Source organism: Leptonychotes weddellii, chromosome 3, assembly GCF_054177405.1.
Source record: "Leptonychotes weddellii isolate Sample4059 chromosome 3, ASM5417740v2, whole genome shotgun sequence".
Classification (NCBI taxonomy): Eukaryota; Metazoa; Chordata; class Mammalia; order Carnivora; family Phocidae; genus Leptonychotes; species Leptonychotes weddellii.
The window spans coordinates 113,602,619-113,629,109 of NC_138371.1; the positions used below are offsets into that span (position 1 = coordinate 113,602,619).

The 26,491-nt window shown below is 38.0% G+C and overlaps 1 protein-coding gene across 2 annotated transcripts in view; it reads right to left on the reverse strand.

Moving 5' to 3' along the window:
• STARD13 (StAR related lipid transfer domain containing 13) overlaps positions 1–26,491 on the reverse strand; it is a 468,749-nt gene that overhangs the window by 339,027 nt on the left and 103,231 nt on the right. For both annotated transcript variants that reach the window (XM_081814819.1, XM_081814820.1), the window contains exon 3: positions 23,365–23,502. In XM_081814819.1, the coding sequence (XP_081670945.1) occupies positions 23,365–23,394 (30 nt within the window). In that variant the 5' untranslated portion in view covers positions 23,395–23,502. The remainder of the gene's footprint in view (positions 1–23,364; positions 23,503–26,491) is intronic.

Consider the following 26,491-nt stretch of genomic DNA (forward strand, 5'->3'; position numbering starts at 1 on the left):
GACCACCATCGATCTTTCCCCTTCTAGAGCTAATTATCATCGCGTCACATCCACAAGCGACAAGTATGCTGGATACTGTTGTGTCTTCTCATAGGCCCATGAGTCCCACTCACTATGGAGAGGATTGGGTTTGGTGAAGATGGAGTTAAATGTGTGAGGGCTTCTTGGAATGTATAACCCTTGAAATTCTGAAATGATAAATGATTTGGAGGATGTATGGTTATTACTGTGGTTCTACCATGTTACTTTAGTACCATGGCAGTTTAAAAATACAGATAGACAAGGCTCTGTAATATGAAATAAAGAGTCCTTTAACCATGTGTGTCAATAACAACCAATTTTTTAATAGTATAATGTAAGTCATTAAAATAGTGTCCGATACTATCAGTAAAAGCAACTAGAATGTCACGGTACTTCCACATATGTGAACTTAAGTTTTAAAAGCATCTATTTCTTTGCAAACAAAGAAAAATAACACATTTACTCTCTAGCCTTAAGCCAACATAAAGTATTTACAAAAACAACAGAGCGGCTGATATGCTTTGATTTAAGGAATTTGGAATTATCCTCTGCTAAGTTTGTACTCAGGAGTGAAGTGCTATCCCAATGTTGATAAAAGGGTTATAATGGAAATGATATGGTGGGAGTTAAATAGATTAAAATTCAAATTGCTCTAATCACTTTACTGTAGGAATTCCTAGAGTCCCTTTATTTCAGAATATTGTGTATAATAAATCCAACATCTTAAAATATTTGCATTTTTATGATAGTCAAGAGCTAAGGTAATAGGATCTCTACTATTAAAATGAGAAAAAGATAAGATTAGCTTTAGGTATAAACGATAACCAATAAGACTGAATGAGTGTAAATGTTTTCTATTAAAGGAATCCAAATAATACATATAAAATCATTGTGCCTCCTTCATATTTTCATATACAATGCTTAAGAAATACTAATTAATTGAAAGAGGAACTTTGAAATAGTCTTGAATTCTCCCTATCATAACTAAACTATTTTGAGTACATTCCAGTTCAAATCCTAGCACATGAATGAACCTCAGGAATTATCTAGTCCAAAACTCTTATTCTTATGGGTAACAGAAGTAGGGCTGAGAAAAGTTAAGTGATTTGAATGAATTTACCAATTTTTAGAGTGAAAGTAAGGATAAGACCCCAGGCTTTCTGAAATCTTGGCCAGTCATCTTTCATACCAAATGATCAGGCCACTCTAATTTAAATTATTTAACATTTAAGTTTATGTAATTTTGAAAAGAATCAAAATAAAGCTAAGAATTAGAAAACCATCCGAGAAGGGAAATGAGATGGACAATTTCCCATAGTTCTATACAGTCACATGTATAAAGGGTTTCCTATACTATCTGTGTCTAACTCATATCACTTAGCTATGTTCCTTTTTAATTATTAGCCTTGGGGCACCTGCGTGGCTCAGTTGGTTAAGCAACTGCCTTTGGCTCAGGTTATGATCCCAGGGTCCTTGGATTGAGACCCCAAAGTCCTTGGATCGAGCTCCACTTCAGGCTCTCTGCTCAGTAGGGAGCCTGCTTCTCCCTTTCCCTCTCCTTCTCCCTCTGCCTCTCCCCCTGCTTGTGCTCTCTTTCTCTGTCAAATAAATAAATAAAATCTTTTAAAAAGATTACTAGCCTTAACAGCACCTGAACAGAGAATTTTAGAGATGATCAATGAAAAATTTTGCTTGCAGTTAAATGAATCCACTCTGGGTGCTCTTTGGCTTGTTATTTCTTCAGACACAATCGATTGAATGCTTGATGAAATCCATTCTGTCTCAGACTGTGATAACTTTTTCTAATATCTTGTTTATATATTTATCAGTAAAAGGACTCAAAGACTGCCAAGTATTAATAAAGTAGAACCAAGTACAATTGGGAGTATACCATGAGGGGAGCATCACTCAAGAAGTTAAGCAGTGAGATAGAACATTCTAACCATAATTCTAGTCTCTAGTTTCTAACTTCGTGATATGGAGACACTGATTTTCTCTTGTTAAATTTGTATGATAAAGATGACAAATTTGCTTTAAGGATTATCAAATAATGCTTCAATATGAATGTTATAAAAATAGGAAGCTTGCTGTTTAAGGAAAACAGTATTAACTACTAGAAAAAATGTTATGGTGTTAAAAAAAGAACTTGAAAAATAATGACAACTACAAAAACCCCATGACATCATACTTCCTTTTCCACCTGTCCTAATTCCCTTCCAAATTTTCCATAACTCTCTTAAAAAGTAAATTACATCAGGAAGATGGCAGCAGTTGTTGTTCTATTTGAGATATTGCTAGAAAAGCCTTGCATGTGGATGTGACAATCTTTCTGTTATATCCTGTGTCATGGTCTGCCCCAAAGAAAGCCTGCTCTCCACATATGGCTCATGGCAGCTGGGGTCTTTAGTTAGAACTGAACGGAGGAAGATCAAAACTCCCCTCCTAACTACATGAATCTACAATCAATATTTGTTGCTCTTACAAGTATAGACTGGGAAAGTAAATGGATGAAAACAAGTAAATGAAAATTGAGTGCCCTCTATGTGGCAAGCAGAGCATTAAGTTTCACATCTATGATATCATGATATCATTCACCCAAAATGTCCCCAACTTTCCAAGAATGAGGAAACTGAGGCTTAGGAAGATTAAAAATCTAATCATCAATTAGTTGGTAAATGGTATGGTTGGAATCCAAACTTGGATTTCTCTATTCCTAAAAACCAATTCAGTATGTAATTAAACATAAATAAAAATTCATACAGAATTAACTCACAAGTGTTTTTAAAGAAAGATTTCACAAAAATGAAATGTCATATATAGTAGGACAAAATTAATATTATAAATCAGAAAAACTGTTTATGTTTTGCATAGATTACAAAAATATGAAAACATCAATATTATCCCATAAAATTATCATTAAGCAATAAAACATTTTTATTGAAAGTAAGACCACTTTTAAATTTGTCTGGCAAACAAGTGTGTCAAGGATCAATATTTCCTGACTTAATATTTCTTCAAACTGACTTTTTCCCCTCAACTCTCAAAAGAAATTCAGAACAGAGTATTTCAAATCTAGTTTGACATGTACTGTCACAATGACAAAAATGATAAAAATCTAGGGACAAGACAAAAACAGCAGCTCATGCTCATGGCTCTTTTTCTTTTTTTTTCCTTTTTGTTTAATTTTACTTAGTTAACATACAGTGCAAAATTGGTTTCTGGAGTAGAATTCAGTGATTCATCACTTACATACAACAGCCAGTGCTCATCACAAATGCCCTCTTTAATACCCACCACCCATCTAGCCCATCCCCCACCGGCCTCCCCTCCATCCACCCTCAGTTTGTTCTCTATTAGTAAGAGTCTCTTATGGCTTGTTCTAGCTCTCCTTTTTTTATTTTCTCCCTTCCCATATGTTCATCTGTTTCTTTCTTAAATTCCACATATGAATGAGATCATATGGTATCTGTCTTTCTCTGACTTATTTCACTTAGTATAATATACTCTAGTTCCATCCACATTGTTGCAAATGGCATGATTCCATTTTTTGATGGCTGAATAATATTCCATTATATATAATATATATATATATTCTTTATCCATTCATCAGTTGATGGGCATTTGGGCTCTCTCCACAGTTAGGCTAATTTTGATAATGCTGTTATAAACACTGGGGTGCATGTATCCCTTCAAATCTTTTTGTATCCTTTGGGTAAATACATAGTAGTGCAATTGCTGGATTGTAGGAAAGTTCTATTTTTAACTCTTTGAGGAATCTCCAAACTGTTCTCCAGAGTGGCTGAACCAGTTTGCATTCCCATCAACAGTGCAAGAGGATTCCCCTTTCTCCACATCCTCACCAACCCCTGTTGTTTCTTGTGTTGTTACTTTTAGCCATCCTGACAGGTGTTAGGTGGTATCTCATCATGGTTCTGATTTGTATTTCCCTGATGATGCGTGATTTTGAGCATGTGTCTGTTAGCCATCTGGATGTCTTTTTTGGAAAAGTGTCTATTTATGTCTTCTGCCCGTTCCTTAACTGGATTATTTGTTTTTTTGGGTGTTTGGTTTGATAATTTCTTTATAGGTTTGGATACTAACCCTTTATCAGATATGTCATTTGTAAATATCTTCTCCCATTCCATAGGCTACCTTTTAATTTTGTTGTTTCCTTTGCTGTGCAGAAGCTTTTTATCTTGATAAAGTCCCAATAGTTCATTTTTGCTTTTGTTTCCCTTGCCTCCAGTGACGTGTCTAGTTAAGAAGTTGACCTCCAGACGAGGTCAAAGAAGTTGCTGCCTATGTTCTCCTCTAGGATTTTGATGGTTTCCTGTCTCACATTTAGGTCTTTCATCCATTTTGAATTTGTTTTTGTGTATGGTGTAAGAGAGTGGTCCAGTTTCATTCTTCTGCATGTTGCTGTCCAGTTTTCCCAACACCACTCATGGGTCCTTTTATGATGGATCTCAATAAATGTCTTTCTTTCAATTCTTACAAGAATAGTTATAGCTCTCAAAGTGTGCCCTGCAGATCCTCTGGAGTCTCTGAGACCTTTTAGGACATTCATGAAGTCAAAATTCATTTCTTTATAATGCTAAGATATTATTTGCCTCTTTCACTATTTTGATATTTTGTACTAATGGTGTGAAACAATAGAAGTAAAACTGCTTGTGGTGTCTTAGCACCTGTAGGGAGTGCACTGTTCACTGCCATGCACTAGCAGTGGAAAAATAAGGTGCAAGTTCCACTTAAGGATGTCCTTGATGAAGCAGTAAAAATTATTTTATGAAATCTCAACCCTGCATATACAGTTTTTTTTTTTAAAGATTTTATTTATTTATTTGAGAGAATGAGAGAGCACATGAGAGGGGGGAGGGTCAGAGGGAGAAGCAGGCTCCCCGCCGAGCAGGGAGCCCGATGCGGGACTCGATCCCGGGACTCCAGGATCATGACCTGAGCCGAAGGCAGTCGCTTAACCAACTGAGCCACCCAGGCGCCCTGCATATACAGTTTTTAAATATTCTGTGTGACAACACAGGAAGTAAGCACAAAGCACTTTCATTGCATAGGAAAGTATGATGGCTGGCTGGAGGAAAAGCACGTGTGATTGAGTTACAAACTGAAACAGAGGCTTTTTCCATGGAGGATCATGTTTCCTTGAATGAAGAACCGACTATACTTACTCAGGCTTGGGTATTTGACAGACATCTCAAAAATTAACAAAGTGAGATTACCACATAAAGGAAAGGTGACAATATTTGTTGTCAATGATAAAATTCAAGCTTTTAAGAGAGAATAGAATTTTGGAAAACTTTTATCTACCACTATGAGTTTAATGACTTTCAAATTCTTAAAAGACTTGACTGAGAATTGTGTGGTATAAATAAATGTGATTTTTTGAAACAATACGATGAATGTGTCAGCATTTGGAAGATCTGTATAAACCAACATTTTCCAAATAACCAAAGCATGATATTATAAAATCATGCATGGGTAAAAGGTACATTGAAAGGCCAAATATGCCAAATCAATTTTAATGTAATAGAATATGAAAAGCTCACTGATACGGTTTTTGTTTCTATATGTCAAGAAATTACCACTTGTTGGATTTTGGTATAATATAAAAGAAGCATATGCACAACTATCTAAATAGGCTATTAAAATATTCTTCCATTTCCAACCACATAACTGTACGCGGCTAGTTTTTTTCCATATACTTCCACCAAGACAACATAGCAATAAATTGAAGCAGAAACAGATATAAAACTCCAGCTGCCTTCTATTAAGTCAGCCATCAAAGAGATTTGCAAAAATATTTTTAAGAAGCAGCAAAGCAGCCAGCTTAAAATAAATTTAAAACTCTTCTCAACAAATTTCTTTTCTGGTGAAAATGTAGTAATGTTTCATTAAAATATTCTAATTATTTATATTAACATGTAATGGGCTTATTATTATTTTAAATGACTTTATGAAAAATAATTTTAAGTTTCTGTTCTAATTTCTAATATAGAATTTTTTTTTCACTTCTAATATAGTAAATATCAGTAGTTGTAACCCACCTAAACAAAAGCTCTTTGGAGTCTGCAGTAATTTTTAAGAAAGAATTACAGGGTCTGAGACCAAGATATTTAAGAACCACTGTGCTATAGAAATATGTGCTCAATAACTAGTTATATGATGGTATATAATCAAGACTGAATTCTGTTCAGTATTTGCCCTCCTTTCTTTAAGGTGACTTAATCAATGTAGGGGATATAAGCTTCTGACTTAGCAGCCCTTTAGGAAAACCACCCACCTGCTATTCTCAGTCCAGGTGGCTGATCCTGTTCCTAGATCAAGAGGACATCAACAACTTTACTTGTCAGAGTACTACAACCCCCTGAGGAATGGGCAGGTGATGTAGACAGGCCAAAAAAAAAAAAAAAGGAATCTCTGCATTTATAATTTTGCCTGTGTTGCTAGCTCTAAGAATGATGTAAGCCTAGAACCGTGGGTGGGTGGCTATCTTTGCTAAAAAGTGGGGAAACAGAATGTAGCCAACACAGGTAGTAGAGACAACAGGAAAAAAAAATGTGTCCTGATGACATTAAACCTCTATAACCAACATATTTGAAGACAGCTTCATCTCTGGTCTTTCTGGTTATGAAAACCAGTAAATTCCTTCTATTTCAACTTTTATAAGCTGGATTTCTATCACTTGTACCAAAATGAATCCTAATACAGAATTTGCTACCTGGAAGTGGAAAGTTAAAATAACAGACTTCAAAATGTGATACTGGCTGGGCTGAGGTAAGGTGGAGGATTCATCCATTCCAGGCTAGGGAAAGGGCCAAAGCTATTATTTGAGAGCAAAGCATCAGTTAAAAGGTGTCTAATGTATCTCAGAACTCAAATCACATAAATACAAGGATAGAGTTTTAGGGGATCAGGAAAAAAGTGTCAGAATCTTGGAGGGTGTTGGCTACTTCTTTCCGCCTTCAAAGAAAAGGATGGCCTGCAGCCTAATCTGGCAGTTCTGGAAGCAGAGAGGAAAAGGGATTCAGTCCTTACTAAGTAAGAGTCATCCTTTCTGCCTGTGCTTGGCACTCTAAAATGGTCAATATCAGATAACCAACAGTAACTGGATGAGCCTGCGAGCTATCCCCCTTCAGACTGGAGGTAGAGGCAATTTTCTTTGTATAGGTATATTTGCATTATACTAGCCAGGGCCATTTGGGGAATTTTATAAGGGGGGAAAGAAGATTATATATAGATGCTGGGCAGCCAAGGGATGCAAACATAATGCCAGATGTAGTTAACCTGTGTTTTGTTCAGCCCCAAATGTCTTTGGGAACTCTCTCTTCCCCATTCTGAGTCCAAGGTGTTTGGGTGGGGCTGATCCCATCTCCTTGGTTCCAGAAGGGGGCACATCCCAGGAGTCTGGCCAGTTAAGTACTCTGATTTCTTCAGCCACAGTGATTAAGTCCAGGGATGGTCATATGATCAAAGGCAGGCCAATAAAAGCTCTTGCCCTGGGCCTTTTGTTGGAGCTGTTGAAAACCAGACTTTTTGTATTTTTTCTTTAGAAATTCCAGCTGCTAGTACAGTGTAAACCAGAAATGTTGTTAGTCATTTTTGCTACATTGTGGGGAGAGCCTACCCAGTAATGGAACCAACAGCTAATTTAGTAAAGCAGAGAGATGAGTGAAAGAATCTTCTTTTGAGCTCCTGGAGTTAGCCATACCTAAAACTAGACAGATAAGTTCTGGCTGTCCAAATTATTTGAATCAATAGATACCTTTTTGCAGTTAAATGAGTCAGAGTTAAGCTTTTGCCATTTTCAAACAAAAGAATCCTAATGAACACAACCAAATAAAGTGATTTTTATTTAATTTTAATTTTTTAAAGAGAAATCATTGAACGTCCATCTAAAATAATACTCTCTTAGAAAAAAAAACCATGTATTTCTGGAGCCCAGGATGTATTTGTTTCTTTAATAAATATAGCATGTCAGGAGAGAAGTCATTAAAGAATCTGTGGGAGGAAAAAAATCACTATAACCTGAGGTAGCATGAGAAGGTAATTAAGGTCACAAAATCCCCTTGGACAAAGTGATGAGAGCCAATCATTTATTATTTTTATCCTACTTATATTCAAAAAGTTTGTGTCTTTTTGCCATAAAATGCACTATGTAATAAAACCACTAAAGCAAGTTAAAAATAAAAAGATCCAAATCATAAAGTTTGGGAGAGAGTTGAACTGAAAATCCTAGGTCGAGTCTCTCTGCTGGAATCAAGTACAATTTGTCTCTGAACTTCTGAAAAGGCAAAGCAAAATGGTATTGAGAAGTTCTGGGGCATGATTATCTTAATTAAAGGACACGGTTCATCAGTGAGAGATTATTTTATATCTAGCACTAAAGTCTAGAAATAATTTATTACCTAGCTCTTCATACACTAGCACTAAATAATATAATTGAGAATCTTTAAAAGAAGCTTCATAAGAGATGCAGAAATATCCTTTTCATGGCTATTATAGAAAAAAAGCTGACCCTTAATTAAAGCTCAGAGGCCCTTGTTAAATTGTAAATCTGCAAAGGCAGTTCTAGTTGGAAGATTAAAATAATGAAATACACATGATCTGTTCTTGGTCATGTAGCCTGATATATGAGCAGATTTTACAAAGTATTGTAGATGAAGAGCAGATGAGAGTAGCATGTCCCTTAAGACCACTCCCCATAATCATCTGTTGACTCATAAAAGCTCATAATAAAAGTCACAAAGAAAACCACTAGAAACTAAAGACTAAGATCAATTAAGGAAATTAAGTAGCTAAAGCAGGTTGCTGACTAAAAAGATATCTATGTGCACAAAACCCCCATTAGATGAGTAAAGTTTTATCATGAAAATCAAAGTCTTGCCTTTCTCCCAAGACGCGGTGTAATAAGTGGTGTAAGAACATATAACAAAGAGCTTTCATCACTGAGTCTTAGAGAAGAGATAGAGTCCCTAGAAAAAAGATGTTTTTATTTAATACTTGTTATCATTCTGCAACTATTGCTTTAGTCAAGTTCTTGTAACCTCAATCTAGACTTTTGCATGACCTTTCTCTCCAGGTTTCCTACTTGTGGATTTACAAGTTGATCAATTCCTTATAGGACCTACTGTGTTTTTTAAATGCTCTAAAATAAAGACTGTAGGGCGCATGGGTGGCTCAGTCGTTAAGCGTCTGCCTTCGGCTCAGGTCATGATGCCAGGGTCCTGGGATGGCGCCCTGCATGGGGCTCCCTGCTCCTCCGAAGCCTGCTTCTCCCTCTCCCGCTCCCTCTGCTTGTGTTCCCTCTCTCACTGTCTCTCTCTCTCTGTCAAATAAATAAATAAAATCTTTTAAAAAAATAAAATAAAATAAAGACTGTATGTTGTACTTACAAATCCTTCCCTAGGTTTTCTAATTTCTTTTATCTTCCTGGGTTTTTTTCCCCTTTGTTTTTCCTATTCTACCATCCTTCCTAATGTCTCCCTTGTCTGCCTGGAATATAATCTGCCCCTCGACTAGCCAGGGTCCTTTGGGCTATGTAACTACCCTCATACTCTCACTCATGCCCCTGGAGAGGTTAGGCAGGGAGGAATACTTGTGGTCCTTCCTCCCCTCCCTGACTTAGTCTTCCCCTCTGGAGGAGAAGGGACTTGCTTCAGAGGCTGGTAATCTACAGTAATCTACAGTAATCTACAGCCCAGGGCCTATTTTTGTGCAGCCTACACACATTTACATGTTTCACAAAGTTGGGAAAAAATGACAAGAATATTTTATGATGCATGACATTTACATGAAATTTAATATTTCATGTCTGCCTTATGAGTTGAATTGTATCTCCCCCAAATTCATATGTTTAACTTCCTAAAATGTGACCTTAATATGCAAAAGGGTCATTGCACATGTAACTGGTTAATACAGGTTATATTGGAGTAGAGTGGGCCCGATGGTCCAAGATTATTGGTGTACTTACAAAAAGGGGAAATTTGGACAGAGTTACGTACAACAGGGAGAATGTCAGGTGAAGATGAAGGCAGGGTGATGCTTCTACAAACTACGGAATGCTAGGATTGCAAGCAAACCACCAGAAACCAGGAGCGAGGCACAGAGTACGTTCTCCCTCACAGCCCGTGGAAGGAACCAACCCTGCCCACACCTTGGGCTCAGACTTCTAGCCTCCAGAACTGTGAAACAACACATTTCCATTATTTAAGCCCCCCATTCTGTGGTACTTTGTTAGAGCAGTCATAGAAAACTAATACAACAGCCATTCTAATTTACTTATATATGTTTACATAGTGTTGCTCTCATGCAACAACAGCAGAGTTGAATAGTTCAAACAAAAACCATATGGCCTCAAAGCCTAAAATATTTACTATCCTGCCCTTTACAGAAAGTTTGCTAATTCCTGATTAGGAATTTTACCAATGTGATTGGTAAAATAGGAGAAAGGGTCACTAGACAAACACAGTCCAATCTTCTTGTACCTTTCCTTTGAGAACTGTCTGCTAATCCTTCCACAGAGAGGTCTGGAAATATCCTGCTAATCTTCCTAGGACTAGTAAATTCTATTTAGGATAAAAGTAAGGGGAAATAGGCAGGCCATTTGGGACCAAGGCATTGTCTACAATCTAGCTTTATCAGCAGTAAAGATTTTATTTTGATCTCTTTCTGACACCTGTATGTATTTCTCAATTGGTCTCAAATCTGGAGGAGAGTTAGGGGATTCACTGGTCTCCACAAACCTCAACTTCTTCCTCCTCGTAGCAAAAGAGTGTTGGAAATCTCATTTCCTTCTTGAAGTCTCTCCAAAAAGGAAGTGAGTGCTGATTTATTTTTTAACCTGGCCATATCCTCTCTGGATATGCAATTCTCATGACTCATTCTTAAATTCGAGACCACATAAAACTGCTTGCACTAATGCTCACACAGTTTAGATGCTTGTTGTTGTTTTTTGTTTTTTGGTGCTAAGACATTATGTGATTATATAAGTATCTGGATGTCCTTTTACAGAATAGATCTAAATTACTATAAACTCCCTCAGATTATAAACTCCTGAGCAGGTTGTTTAACTTGAGGTCTGGTTTGTTTAATAACCAGCACAATGCTGCACTATTTAATGTGGTTTCCCTCATTAATAAGGAAGATCCTACTAATCCACTGACAACAATTTTATTCAGCTGGATTCATGAGGAAGCGAAGATGGAAAAGACTGATGATAATAGCTATGTAGTTTGATAAATATTTTAAGCACTAATAAAAATATCTAGAAATATACCCAAGAAAGAAAACTCAGTCCCTAATTGGTCAACCATAGCTTGTCATTTACTCAATTAACCCATTGATGTATATGGAAAATGCCCATTACAAACAAATTCTGACATCCTATGGACAGACAGGCATGAAAAATAATAATATAAAATGAACAGTTGGTAAAAGGCCTTGACATGCAGGCAGAAAAATCTGGCTTTGAATCAATACACATTCACAAAAGGTTAAATGGGAAAATGGAGTTTTTAGGGAAAATTGTTTCAGCAGCTGTGAACGTAGAGATCTCAGCTTGATAACCTAAACTATGGACGTGTCTGGCCAGAGGGAAGGAAGGGCAGGGGAGACCAGCAGAATCTGTTGGCGGGAGAGATCTAAAGATTTTCAGGGAAATAACTCATCCAAAGGCAGGCCAGTTGTGTTTAAATTCAGTGGGGCACTGCTGGAGAATGCAACAACTGGGGAACAGCATGGAGCTTGCTACCTGGACATTTCTCTGGCTCAGTTTCTGTGGACCTCTCTGGGAGAAATACAATAAAAAGAGAGTGACAGTGAAAAGAGCAATTTCCATAAAGACTCTGTTGAGGGCAGTGTTGAACAGCATTTGTAACAATGGAAGCTGGGGGTGGGGCGGGAGTGGGACAAAGGGCACTTCCCCACTCAGGGGTGACCTTGCAGCTGAAGCTCTGGGCTGCACCTAGAAATAGCCAGGAGCTAGACCAGACAAATGACAGAGCAAAACACTTGGGCAGCCTCAGTATCTCTGGAGTGTTTCAGGTGCTTCATCATAGAGGCAGTGATAAATTACATCATGGATTCCAGACTGGATCACAAAATAATAAAAACAGTGCCCACCACCATGTAACCAAAAAATCCAAGTCCCAAACTCCTCCCCCACGTTCCACCCTCCCCCTCCTCCCTGAGATTCCTAGAGGAAAAAAGACCCTGAACTCCTGGCACTGGTTGGCAGAAACTGTAGAGTTGGAGTTCTAATAAATGGAAGCAGAGCCTTAAAATGAATGTGTGGTTACAATTCTTGCTTCCAGGTTGCATGGCCTGGAAATCACAACTTACAAAGATGTAAAAGTGAAGGGAATCTGGTAGAGAGGTGAGCACGAAAGTGCTCATCCTGTTAAATATGGGCTGTGTGACCTTGGCCAAATCATTCAAATGGTCTGGGCTTCAGATCCTGTATCAAAAAAGTGGGCTCTTTTAAATGCCCTGACAAGGTCATTGTGAAGCTCAAATGGAATCCTGTGTGAGAAAACCCTATCCTTTCTTAAGTGTCATTATTTCAATTACAGGGAGTATTGCAGAACAGGTTCTTTATAAAAGGTTCTGACTGCACTGATTTCTGGTTGTCACCTGATGTAAAACTGTTTTTGTGTCTTCCGAAGCCATTTTCCAAGTAACTTTGCTCAAATACACAAGCGTCTCAGCAAAACCTAGAGCTCCTTCATATGACTGATTCCGTATATATCTGGTTACTCCAAGGGGACATAACTGGGAGAATGCAGCTACTGCAGGCACGGGAGAAATGAAGGGTAGAAAAACCTTTTGGGTCGTAGAAAGTGGGGGCCATAAAGATCTTGGCCTTATTTTAATATTTCTCAGAGTATAGGAGAGTCAGTGTGTGATCTTACTGGTAGTGATGGTTCTTCTGGGAAATCTTAACTTTAAATTGCCTGCCAATCTCTATTTTGTGTGTCCGAGAAGAGCCATTTATCACTTTTATGAAGCCACCAAAAGCCCACACTGAGGGAGAAAAAAACCTAATTATTGAGCAGTACATGCCCTCACACTAAATATATAATGAGAGTAATAGTCTGAAGGCTCTAAAGATGGGTAATAAATGTTTTGATAAAACAAATCTAAGATTGCCCCCACCAGAAAGACAGCCCTCCCTCACCTCCACTAACTCTCTGTTACACACCTGGGGGTGGGGGCAAGTTTCTGACATTTAATGATGTCTGGGATGATAAAATTTTCCCTGGTAGCTCATCTCCACAGAACAGCCCTTTCTTTAGCCAATAACAATAACCCATGTATGTATATGAGTTTCCTGATTAACAAAGCACTTCATATGGATAAAAATTAGTTTATTGCAGAAAGGAGATTTGGGGGCTCACTTAAACTCAGGGCTGTAATTATGCATATTAGATTCAGGATGTCTCTTTGCCCCTTAGATATCTACATTCATGGAGTTTTCAGAGTCATCGTCTTTGGAATTCACCTTTTCTTCTACTCTTGCTCTAGGGGCAGAGTTGTTTTCCTTACTTACCTTAAGAAAACCAAGATCATCTGTGAATGAACTCCAAGTTCATCCTTTAATTCAAAGTAGCGACTAATCCCCTTACAACTTCCTGAAGCCTAACTCAGTAAATTGTACCCTAGTCCCATAAATCTTCCCTTAATCTCTCTCTTTCTTGGGAATAACTGTCCAAAGTTAGGCAAATCTCTTAACTCATTGTTTTCTTTCTTTTTTTTTTTTAAAGATTTTATTTATTTATTTGACAGAGAGAGGCACAGCGAGAGAGGGAACACAAGCAGGGGGAGTGAGAGAGGGAGAAGCAGGCTTCCCACCGAGCAGGGAGCCTGATGTGGGGCTCGATCACAGGACCCTGAGATCATGACCTGAGCTGAAGGCAGACGCTTAACGACTGAGCCACCCAGGCGCCCCTTAACTCATTGTTTTCCTATTGCTTTCTCTGACTTAGTTCTATAATTTATTCATTTACGATAATTTACTTATAAATAAATAAATAAATGGTTTTGATTATCATTATGTCTCTCCTCCCGGCTTATCACCCAGTACTGCTCTGACCACATGTGGCGACTGAGCACCTGGAACGTGGCTAATCTGAATGGAGAGATGCTTAAAGCATAAATACACAGTAGATTTTGAGACCTTAGAACCCCAAAAAGAAAGTCATATCTTCTGGATAATTTTTGCGTATTGATTACATTTTAAAATGGTAATGTTTTAGATATACTGGTTTCAATAAAATATTATTAAAATTAATTACTTTTACCTGTTCCTTTACTTTTTTTTGTTTAAATGGCTGCTAGAAAATTTAAAATTACTCATGTGGCTCACAGTATACTTCTATAGGCAGCACTGACCTAGAGCTTTTAACTTTGCATCCTAGGTCTTTATCTGAACACCCCCACCCCACCCACAATCCAGTCCAATCTCCTGATCTGTTTTCTTTCTTCACAGGCACTAACATCTCCTTGAGCTAAGAATTCTTTCTGATTACCTCTATCTTAGTAGAATAGAGGTAGAAATAGGTATAAGTACACACTGCCACTCATAACAAGTATGCTGGCCCTGAAGTTATTCCATTAGAAAGAAAAAAAAATGTTTTTCTTATCCCTGAAGTAATGTCTGGAGACAAAACAAAGTAAGCAGAGCAAGGGCAGAATATTCACAGATATTCCTGCTGGTCTTGGAAAGCAGAACTGACTTCCCAGAAAATTACATCCAGTAAGACAGTGTTACATGGAGTGAAACAAATTTAGTCTTGCTACTCAAGGGAGTGCATAAAGGTTCCTCTGAGAGTGTGGAGTTAATAAAAATGGATGGTGAAACCGGTTGTATTTTTCTTGAAGGAAGTTCATAGGCAGTATCAATCCAGCCCAAGGGAGCAATGGGGCTGAATATTTTCCAAGTGCCTGACATAAACAGCAAAACTTATTCTCTCCATCGTGGTTTGCCATTATTTTTACACTTCTGATATTTTTACGGACAAATCAGTCCATGCACAGACACATTTACAACAAACCATTGTTAATCCCTGATGTATTCAAATTTGACTTACAATGACCTGAATATATAAAGAACCACCTACCCTGTCTCCATGCCCTCTCCACCTACTGCCCCCTCCTGGCCATGCTTTCTTCCTCTGGCCTCAAGTTCCACCTGGGACCCATTAAAAAATACCTGAACCTTTTAGAGAAGCAGTGAAAAGGCGCTTGTGGGAAAATAGAAAATATTTAGGGAGCTGGTCTTCTGCCTTCTGTCCCCCTGCCTCTGAAACAGTTTCCTTGGTGCATGGCCTGATTTGTTTTTATTTTACTGTGCTACATTGTCAGAATTACCTAACCCCCCCATAGATCTATTTGGGTTAAGCGAGAATCTTTTAAAAATGCAAATATTCCTGAGAGTGTTAAAGGGCTTTCAGTAATTTACACATTGGTGTGAATTTATTCAATCAAATTGCCTCTCTGCTCATGGTGATTAGCAGCCCACTCACTGCTTGTCTTCCTCAGCAGTAAGGACAGAAATCTAATTTCAAAACAAAGGATTGGAAAGCTGCCTACATGTGGCTACTTCTTAAATTGCCAAGATATTAACATTTTAGCAGCTCAAAAAAGTCATGTCAAGTCTTTCAAGCTCTTTTATTTTGGGGTAGCAAATTCATTGCACTCTCTTGGTAGTGGAACTGCCTCTTGGATTTCCTCCAGTAAAATGATGTAAAAGTAGGAAGCTTTGTGGAAACTTCATTTCTACTTCATGGAGTTAAGAGGTGGGGTGGGACACCAGTTTATGGTCCCATGGTCTTAACTGTGGGAAAGAATATTTCATTTTTGGTTATACGTCTTTGAGGAGGACAGGGAAGATAGACTATGTAAATTAGGCGTCATTGGCCCAGTTCAATAACTCACCCCTGCCACTCACTCTCCAAGAACTCTAGTGTAATTTCTAAAGAAAATGTATTTCAGAACAATGACAATTATGACCAGAAATTCAGTCACTTCCACACTCTGTACATCTTGATAAAGACTTTACTGGATATTTAAAGTCTTTAGGACCCTACTCTGTTGTTTATGGATCAAATCCATTTATAGCACCTAATCGGATCCTGCCTATGAGTTGGGCCATCCCAGTAATCCTGTTTTCCACAGGTCCCTTAATATTACCACATATGCCTAACTCAGAAAGCCACAGAAAACATGATCCTTGATGGCTAAAATGTTCTTAATTCCTGGGTTCCAAGTTCATAACACAGAAAATCAACAGTGGAGAAACCTTGAAAATTTAGGAAATCATTATTTCTCCGAACTTCTTGTAGGAGATGATGTATCAGCAACACGCCTAAGCCCCACATTCAGGCAACTCAACATAATAACAGCAATCCTTACAAAGCTCTACACAGAGTAGGCACTCAGTAAACATTTGCTGACTGACTTGTTCAATTTGCTTTAAAAATCACCGTGAAATGTCGACCCTGTTTTACGTGAAAATGTATTCCTCTAAATACTATCTCACCATAGATATCAAATCATTTTCAGTTACCATCTGGTACATAATTTTGGCACATGCATACATGCTACACAGGTCCGAGGAGTAGAGAATTTATTATAACAGTTGATGCTATTATCCGTTCAAGCCATAGAGGAAATGTGTGTAATCAATAAAGGCTATAAAACAAACCAAAATGAAAGCTTTGACTTTTTCAGATACACCATGTTCAAAATACTTCTTAATAATTCAGAGAAAAAACATGTTTGTTTGGTAGCTGCAGTGATTTCATGGGCAGATACATCTAGTCAGGGCTTCAAGAATGCAGTGGCCACATGTGGCTTGTGACTGCATATTTTCAACCGTACAACTCAGCTGTGTGCCTGAAACAGATGTCGTTTTACAGTCATGGTTCTGTGTGTATTAGCTCTGGAAAATATTCTCTAAATCTGCAGGCGACAAAAGGAAGGACTTAAACATTCTAGAATAGTTAGTCATGACTTAATCATGGAACACAATATAAAGAACAGTGTTTTATGCTCTAGGATATTAATTTTTAAAAAAACAATAATGTGTCATCTCTATTTCACATGCACTGGACCACTGTTTACATACAGATAATCCCTGGGAATTACTACGTCAGCCTGGTGGCCAAAGAAACTCTGCTTCCCTGACAGTTGCTGCTATGAGATGTTTCACAAATTCTTCTTATTCCTTTGACAACACAAAAATCCTCTAAACTTCTCCACTGTGGATCCCAAGCAGGAATCCATGTGGTAGTTATGCTGGAAATAACAGCAAGGGAGAAGTAACAAGAGGCAGGATACCTACCCTCAGCATCACCACTCAAGGCTTCTCCTCTCCCCCATTTCCATAGCTACGTTTCTTCCAGCCAAGATGCAGGATCATGTGCCCAATCTCTAGCCCTGTTCCATCCCAACTCCTAGCCCCCAGTTATTTTTTAACTCTTCCTTAGCTCCCAGGAAACTCACTGAACATAAGGCGGCCTTCAAAGAGTAGATAAACATTACTTGAGACCCACCACTTATCTGTGTCTTCTCTCCCTCCAACACTCACTTGGGAAAAATAAAAAAGTACTGATAGGAGGATATTATTTGGAGCCCCTTTGCTCATGATCTCTTTCTTGTAATTTCCAGTAAAAACCCTTAGAAAAACTGTGGAGGGAAGAGTCGTACTTCTACTCATTTCTCATTAGTCAAGGAATAAAAGAAATAATAGTTGAAAGCAAAGAAGGTAACAATGGCAAGAGCAACATGCTGCCCAAATTCTGGTGCTCTCAGAAAAAAAGAAAAGAAAAGAGAGGTAACCAGAACTCTGACCCAGGTGGTTAAGATTCTAGGAATTTCTCCTAGATAGAAAGTCTTTGCCCCTTACAACACTTCAATTCTTGTCATCCTAGAACCCATTAACTTTTTATGGTGTGAATGTGTATCCATCTTCCTTTTCATTATTATAATTTTTTTTATTTTTTTTTTAAGATTTTATTTATTTATTTGGCAGAGAGAGAGAGAGACAGTGAGAGAGGCAACACAAGCAGGGGAATGGGAGAGGGAGAAGCTGGCTTCCCACTGAGCAGGGAGCCCGATGTGGGGCTCAATGTGGGGCTCGATCCCAGAACCCTGGGACCATGACCTGAGCCGAAGGCAGATGCTTAATGACTGAGCCACCCAGGGGCCCCCTTCCTTTTCATTATTAAAACCCTGCCACAACATTAGCCTGAATGTGTCTGAGTAGCAATTCCTGCCACTAACCCTGAGCAGAAAGGAGACTCTACAAGCAAGAATAGCTAGAACACACTACAGTCTGAAACATTTTATGAGTGCCCACTATGTTCAGTTACTATGCTAAGAACTTATGTTACTGAGATAAGTGACAATCTGGACTTCAAATTGCTTCAAGTCCAAGGAAAGGGAAGACAAAAACATATACAGATAATAATGTGATAAATGCTAGAAAAACAGGGCCCTTCCTGTAGACTGAGTCTTGAGAACCTAGTCAAGAGAATCAGTGTGAAGATGACAGGGAATTCCAGGTTAAAGGAACAATTGATGCAAACACAAGGAGTGTGAGATGGATCCCAAAGCAGTTTGACATGGATAGAACACTAGGCGAGAGGCGGAGGAGACAAGAGACGAGAGACTGCAAAAGTTGGCATGGATAAACTGTGAGCAGCTTTGTCCAACATGCCCAGAAATTTGATTTTCTACCAAAGAAAATGTGAAGACATTGAAGGATTTTCCATAGAACAGAGACATAATGAGATTTAATTTCATAAAAGATCACTCTGTTTGCATCTTGGATAATGGATGAGGTGTATTTAACACCAAAGACCAGCTAATAGGCTGCATTTCAGGTGAGAAATACCTGACTCAGAGCAGTGGCATTGGGGACCCAAAGGGGATGAATTAACACATCATTAGACATGTAGACTCAAATGTCACTAGGTGACAGTGACTGTGAGTTTAAGAGAGAAGAACGAAACTAGGGTGACGTGTAGGTTTCTGGCGTGACGTGTAGGTTCCTGGCCTGAATGATGAGCTGACTGAAACTGCCTTTCACTAACACAGGAGAAAATGGCTAGTACACTAAGTTTGGGGTGCATTAGAGATGCCAAGACAGCCAGGCAGGCATAAGGGTCTGGGTTCAGGAGGAAAATGGGATGCAGATATAGGTTACAAAGAACAGATCCTATGGAGCTGGCCAGTCCACCTCCCACTGATTTCTTCCCTGTCCAGAATGTATCTCCCACATCAATGTCCTGCCCCTTCCACCCACTCACATGTCTGGGAAGTAAACATAAATCAAAATCTGTTCATGAGTCACTGGCTTCAGAAATGTGCCTAATTTGCTCTCTGAAGTTGAGAACAGAGCCAGAACAGGCCCAGATTTTCAACTGGTAACTGTTTGGCCTTGGCTTTCTCTTAAATACCCTTAGCCTTGGCAACCTGGCTGTCTGAATTTATGGCTTGGCCCCTGGACTTTTATTGTTTCTGTCAACCCAGCCTGGACCATCCCCTTAGCCAAGCAGTACCCTGTGCTAGCCCAAGGGACTTTTTAAATAAAAATTAGGACAAAAACATGCTCTTTGGTTGGCATTCACTGTCTCAAGGACTCATAGTTTAGTGTCAGAAGATATCTTTCTGCTAATTAGAAAAGGTGGGCCTTGTGCAGGGCATAGCATCTGTATGTGCAGCTCTGATCTGGCTTCGGACTGAGCTATTTGGCTCTTTGGAAGAATGTCTATGCCCAGTTTAAGTCCTGAACCGTTCTTGTGTCTCACACTGCAGCTACCATCAGCAGCTTTTATACTTCACTTTACCCCTAGGCAAGTAATACCTGTGAGGAACAGACATGAATTGTCCTACCAAGGTGTAAGCCCATATTCCCAACTTTGGTCCACCTCTAAAAGTATATAGGAGTTCTGACAAGCAATCAAGGGTTAAACACCTTCATCCTCTACCCTTTGAATAGCACTAGCCCTGGGGGAAACCTGCCATCATTGGGAGAGGTCTTGCCCTCAGTATTTGGCAGCCAAGATCACAATCAAACCTCAGCACCAGTACCTCAGACATGTTCCACAGGACAGTGAACTTTATACATCCAGTATGCTATGGCTGAAATTGGGTTTGGCAGGCTAGCCTAAGAAAATAAGAAAATGATAATAAGTCAGATGAATAAATGTACATTAGGCTGCCACAAACCTGTGTGGAAGGATTTGTCTCCTCTCTTTGAAGAAATTAGGCATTGGTGAACTTTCTATCTTATGAAGCCTCTGACTTCATGACAGATTCAGAGGAAACAGAAGTAAGCTGTGTTTTAGAAAGTATTCCCTAGAATAGGAAACAGCAAGGGAAGTTTCTAGAATACACTGTCCATCACCTAAAGATTCAGATGTAACAGCAAAAGCAGTTCTGCCGAGCTGACCCCTGCTTGCATGCTCCGTTTATAAGTAAACATCTTAGAAGGAATGCTCATAGACATATTGGTAGTGAAAACAGATAACAGAGAAAGATTTTCAGAGGATATAAAGATCTCTGTATTAACATCTGAGGCTATATAGTCCTCCTCTCCACACTCTGTGTCAGTGAGAATTGACTGAGGACTCAGATTATAATCTTGTTCTGAATGGGCCAAAAAATAAAATACTCCTTAACTTCTTACCTAATAATTCATAAAGTTACCCTATCCTGAATGAGCTAATTTGGAAATAAATTACCTGATAATTAAGAGCTTATTGTAAAAACAAAGTAACGAGGATGAAGAAACTTAGAAAATCAGCTAAAAAAGGTCCCAAGTGCCTCTTTAATAAATTACATTCCCTTAAAAGGCAGTAGGCAATGGAATATAGCATCACACTAAAAATAATGGCTTTCCCCTTTTTAACTTTCATTGTTAATCTTAAAAAAATCAATCGATTTGTAATGAATGTTTCCTTCTTGGGCTGAGGAAGGTTCTGAGGAGAAAGCCTTATATAAAAGTCATTCTTCACCAAAAAGGAAACAAAATCTGGATCACAGTAAATATAATTAAGATGTACTCTATTTTTCTTTTCCTTTTTAGTTAGAAAATAAACCTTACTTTTTAGAGCAGTTTTAGGCTCACAGGAAAACTGACCGGAGGGTACAGAGATTTCCATATATCCCTGCCCCCCACACATGCACAGCCTCCCCCACTGCCAACATCTCTGACCAGAGTGTTACATTTGTTCCAGTTGAACCAACACTGACACATTGTTATCACCCAAAGTCCCTAGCTTACTTTAAGTTTCACTCGTAGTGTAAATTTTGTGGATTCTGACAAATATCTAATGACAGGTATCTACCACTGTAGTATCATACATAATAGTTTCACTGACCTAAAAATCCTCTGTGCTCCACCTATTCATCCTTCCCTCCCCACTAACCCCTGCAACCCCTGATCTTTTTACTGTCTCCATAGTTCTGTCTTTTCCAGAAGGTCATATAGTTTTCGGAATCATACAGTATCTAGCCTTTTCAGATTGGCTTCTTTCACTTAGTAATATTCATCTTTTCTCTTAAAGGCATTATAAAACTTCCCCAAAACCATGTATGTTGATATGGCAAAGTGAGAAAAAGTATGAAGGCTCACACTCAAGTACTAATTTTGCCACTTTGGGCAAGTGACTTACCTTTAATAGGCCTTGGTTTTCTCATCTGTAAAATCAGGAAAACATTAATACCTATCCCACTAACTTTATGATGTTGTTGTGAAGGTCAGGTTTCTTTTCTTAAAAATGAAGGAGTGCATGGGTGGTGTATTGGTTTGAGCGTCCAACTCTTGGTTTTGGCTCAGGTCTGATCTTGGGGTCATGAGATAGAGCCATGCATCAGGCTTCATGCTCAGCATGGAGTCTGCTTGGGTTTCTCTCTCCCTCTCCCCTTCCATACTCCCCACCTCTCAGTGTGTGTGTGTGTCCGTGTGTGTGCGCGCACGCGCGCTCTCTCTCTCTTTCTAAAATAAATAATCTTTAAAAAAAGGAGGTACTAATGTCTATGTTGTAGAGTCCTTGTATGAATTAAATAGGTAATGTGTTTGAAGAGCTTAGCACCATGCCTAGAACATACTGCATATTTAATAATGGTAGCTGCCATGCTATTTTTATTTTAATGTATGCTAAATACTTTTTATTTGACCCTCTAAAACTATTCTCTGCTTTTTACCATCTTGCCTTGTGGGGCACAATTGCTAAATTGAATATACCTCCCTCTGGATTTCCTGATGAGGTCAACCAATGGGAGGTCCCAGAGGAGGTTAGAAGTTGGGAGGGAGAGAGATGGGTTTTTACTCCCTGCGCCTTTTTTCTGTCATACTGTAGTTTGGTTGTGGCTGCATTCCCCCTTGAAGGACAAAAATCTTGCTGGGCAACCATCTTAGAGTTGGCTTCCCTTAACCCTGACCATCCCTATATAAGAAATCTCTTAAATTATCCCTTGAGGTAATTTAGGAAGTTTCTGTTGTTTTTTGTCAGGAAGACACATAATGTTTGCCCTTCATATTCATTGGCACAATTATTATTGTTTTTTTAACATTGTAAAGCAGCCAAGGCATCGTAAAATCAAGAACCATATGCAACTGTACAAAATCTTGCAAGTTATTACTGACATCCTTCTATATCCAACACTGGTCAGAATTTATGAAGATGTACTTTTAGATTCAATTTAAAAAGTGGAAAAAATTACAGAGATCTGGGAAAAAGATACAAAAATTGTAAAATATCTATAAGAAAGGCTGGTCAATTTTTCCTCATTAAAAATATACCAAAAAATACAACAACAACAAATCGCTGGGTATTATTTAACTTTGTAGCACAAAGGCAATTATTTAAAGTGCAGTTAATGTTTGTAGCTGATGTTTCACAGATGTGTCCCCCAATGTAATACTTCATTTCTGGAACCATGGTGGGATATGGACCATCCCAAAAGGGAAGACTTTTATAATAATAGTTCAAGGAGATTTTCAATTGCAGCAAGAATTTTCACTAATAATGAAGGAATTAATTGAAGTGCAAATAATCCTCTGCTATGGTTCTACGTTTGACAATGAACTAACCATTTTGCCTTAGCAAAATCACTGCCTGCATTTTTTTCCCCAATTTTATAAATATTAATTATATAATATATATTTATTACAAATCATGTTAAAATGAAAAACAGGTCAACCTTAGTGCTAAGTTTAAAACAAAAAAGTAATAGAGAATGTGCAAATGTGGTGTTGACTTTATTGCGTGAATGGGACATGACACTCCACCCAGAATATTCTGTAATAAAGCTACTTACTTTAGGTTTTGGTCGAGCTCCAGTTGACATCTGGTTTGGCACACCATCAAGATTCTGGATGTTTCCAGTTTTATTTCTACAAATTCCTTTCCTCTGACGATTTTTTTTTTAAAGCTTAGTCTTCAGATTTATAGAATTCTGTAGAAAGAAATTTTAAGCAGGTTATTTTCACATACAAAGAATTATTCTTAGGCAGTAATTCATCTCAATTAGTCAATAAAAATACATGTTTTGAAAATTAACATAAACTGTGGAATATTCCCCTATATTAATAATTTTTCCAAAGACATTTATGATTAGGCTCAGTGAGATCAGCCTAGTTAAGCCTAAGAACTTTTTGTGAATGAATGTAAATTTATAAATTAAAATTACTTTTAATCTACCAAGGTAAAATATAGTACTACATTGGCATCTCATAAAACTTTCTAAAATTCAAAACCAAAGGTGTCTTTAAAATGGAAATAATAAGATGTGGCTCATACAGAGCCACATTATTATAGGCTTTAAGATCTCAGTTTATATATTTTGTTAAGTAGGGAAAAAATTATAAATTTGTATTTCTGAGGGTTAGCTATAGAATTAAAATTACTAAAAACATATTATCATAAAGAGAATCCTAAACTTTGTAGATATAGTAAAAGTCCTTTTCTAGAATGTTGGATAAATCCTCATTGAATTGGAGTAATTAAGTTTGTCTTGATTAATTCTTCCCACTGCTTGGAAGTCTTTCACATCTCTCTACGTCCAAGTTACTTATACAAGTTACCTAGCAGCCTCTAGTGCAAAGTTCTATCCTGGTCTATTTCTTCTGGAACAAGTATCAAGCTCTACAGAAGTAGGGAAGGTTAGAAATGTGAATTTTTCATTTAACTAAAATTTTCTCATTGATCATCAGGTTGTTTGTGGGCAGGGTGAATAAAAGATCTGGAACAAACAAACTTTATTGAATTGTATATGAATGTAGCACTGCCAAATACTAACTATATAACCTTGGATTTAATTTCCTCAAATCTTAATTTGTTCACCTATAAAACAATACTTTGACATTTATTGAACACTTCTTTGTGCCTGGCATATTTGACCAATGGAATGTAAGTCCATAGGAATCTGCCAAGTCTGAGTGGAATCATTAAATGTGAAGCTTGGAAATTACATTTTTCTTACTCTTGATGCCGCAACTCTCCTGTGGTGAAAAGAATTGACTATGATGATGAGAATAATAGTGATACGATGATGATAATGGTAGATAACATATGTTTGACAGGCACTGTTACATGTTTTATATATTTACCTTTTAAAAACAATCCCGATTTGTTTACACTAGAAGCTTACTAACTAAAAAATATGTCCTAGAAGGGTTTGAGGAAATAGAAGTGTGTACACACTTCTGCCCTCGAGAAAAGGCCACGAGGAAGCTAATGGGGCCATGTCTTACTTCAAGTATACACTGACTTTTAAACATATGACTTATTAAATTTCAAAAAAAGCAGCTTTAGACAACAAATAAGACTGCAATGAACTGGCAGCCAGGGGGGCTGACAATGCAGTGCGTCGGCATTGGGTTGACCAAGGAGCGCTACGCTCTTCTGATTACTGCTAATGTCTATCTCTGCCACTAGTGTAGACAATTTGACGATGCCTAGAGGAACAACTCCCTGTGGGCTCATTTGTAAAATGAGGATGGTGCTGGCACCTATTTCAATAGGCTGCAGTGTACTGCGTGAAAGCCCCTGTAAGTACTGCTGGTGTTGCTGTTCTTACAACTCAGCAGGTGGGGACAGTCTTCTCCTTCAGGAAATTAGGGACTGTATCTTCTTCAGGAAAAAAATGACATTCGCTGACAGAATATTAAATATAAGATCCCGTGTGTGATACTTTCACATATACTACTTCGCTTTCTTCTTCCCAGCCATTCTGTGAGGTGAGTCTTGCTGTTCTCATTTTATAAAACAATTGCTAAAGAGAATGAGTTCTTGATGAGGCTCACGTGGCAAATGAGAGCACTTAGCTCTCCTGATTCTCCTCAGAGATTTCTCAACTCCCCTGGATTTCTCTTTGTATCCTTGCCCAGCCCCATCCCCACGCCCTCTTCTGTCTAAATACCATCATAAGCTCTCGCTCATCTGGTTAACAGGCCTGGGCTTCTCTTAGCCCTGTGGATGATGGATACCTGCAGAGATTAGGAAATGAGGCTGAAACTGTAGGAAGGAATTGACCATAACAACCCAGCAGCTTTCTAGAGCTCCCATGGCAAAGGCAGGGCCACTTATAGCACTTTTTGAATGCATGCTAAGGCACTTGATATTTTTGGCACTGTTATAAGTAATACCTTTTCGTAAAATTTACATTTTGTATGTTCTGTAATTGGTACATAAAAATTCAATTGATTTTTCTTAATTGATGTTGTGTCCATAAATATATGTAAGGTTTTTAATTAATGTTATATACTTGCGGGTGTTGTCTGTACTCTTATATATGGGACTAATAATACTTTTGTTTCCTTTCTATTCCTTGTACTTTTCTTTCTTTTATTTTCATTATTACTAGGCTAGGACCTCTAATCAGTGCTGATTAGAGGAGGTAAAAGATATACTGATCTTATTTCTGATTTTAAGGAGAATGCTTCCAACACTTCTCCATTTAAGTGTGATGCTGACTGTATGGTTTTTGTTTTTGTGTTAATCAGGCAGTTCCTTTCTTTTGATAAAAAAATTTTAAATGAAAAGATATTGAATTTTACTGAATGAATTTCCTCCATCTATTAAGATAATCACATTTTTCTTCTTTAATCTCTTAAGTTATAAATCATATTAATCTTGTATTAAGCCAACCATGCATTCCTATATTATATCATCAAAGTAACTTTCAAGTCTTTAAAGACTATTTATCATAATGAATCTTGGAATTCATCAAATTCCCTTTAGATAACTGGACATATCAATCAACTACACTAAGATATTTACAATTTTTTTAAAAGATTTTATTTATTTATTTGACAGAGAGAGAGCACAAGCAGAGGGGAGTGGCAGGCAGAGGGAGAAGGAAAAGCAGGCTCCTCCCTGAGCAGGGAGCCTGATGTGGGACTCGATCCTAGGACCCTGGGATCATGACCCAAGCCAAAGGCAGA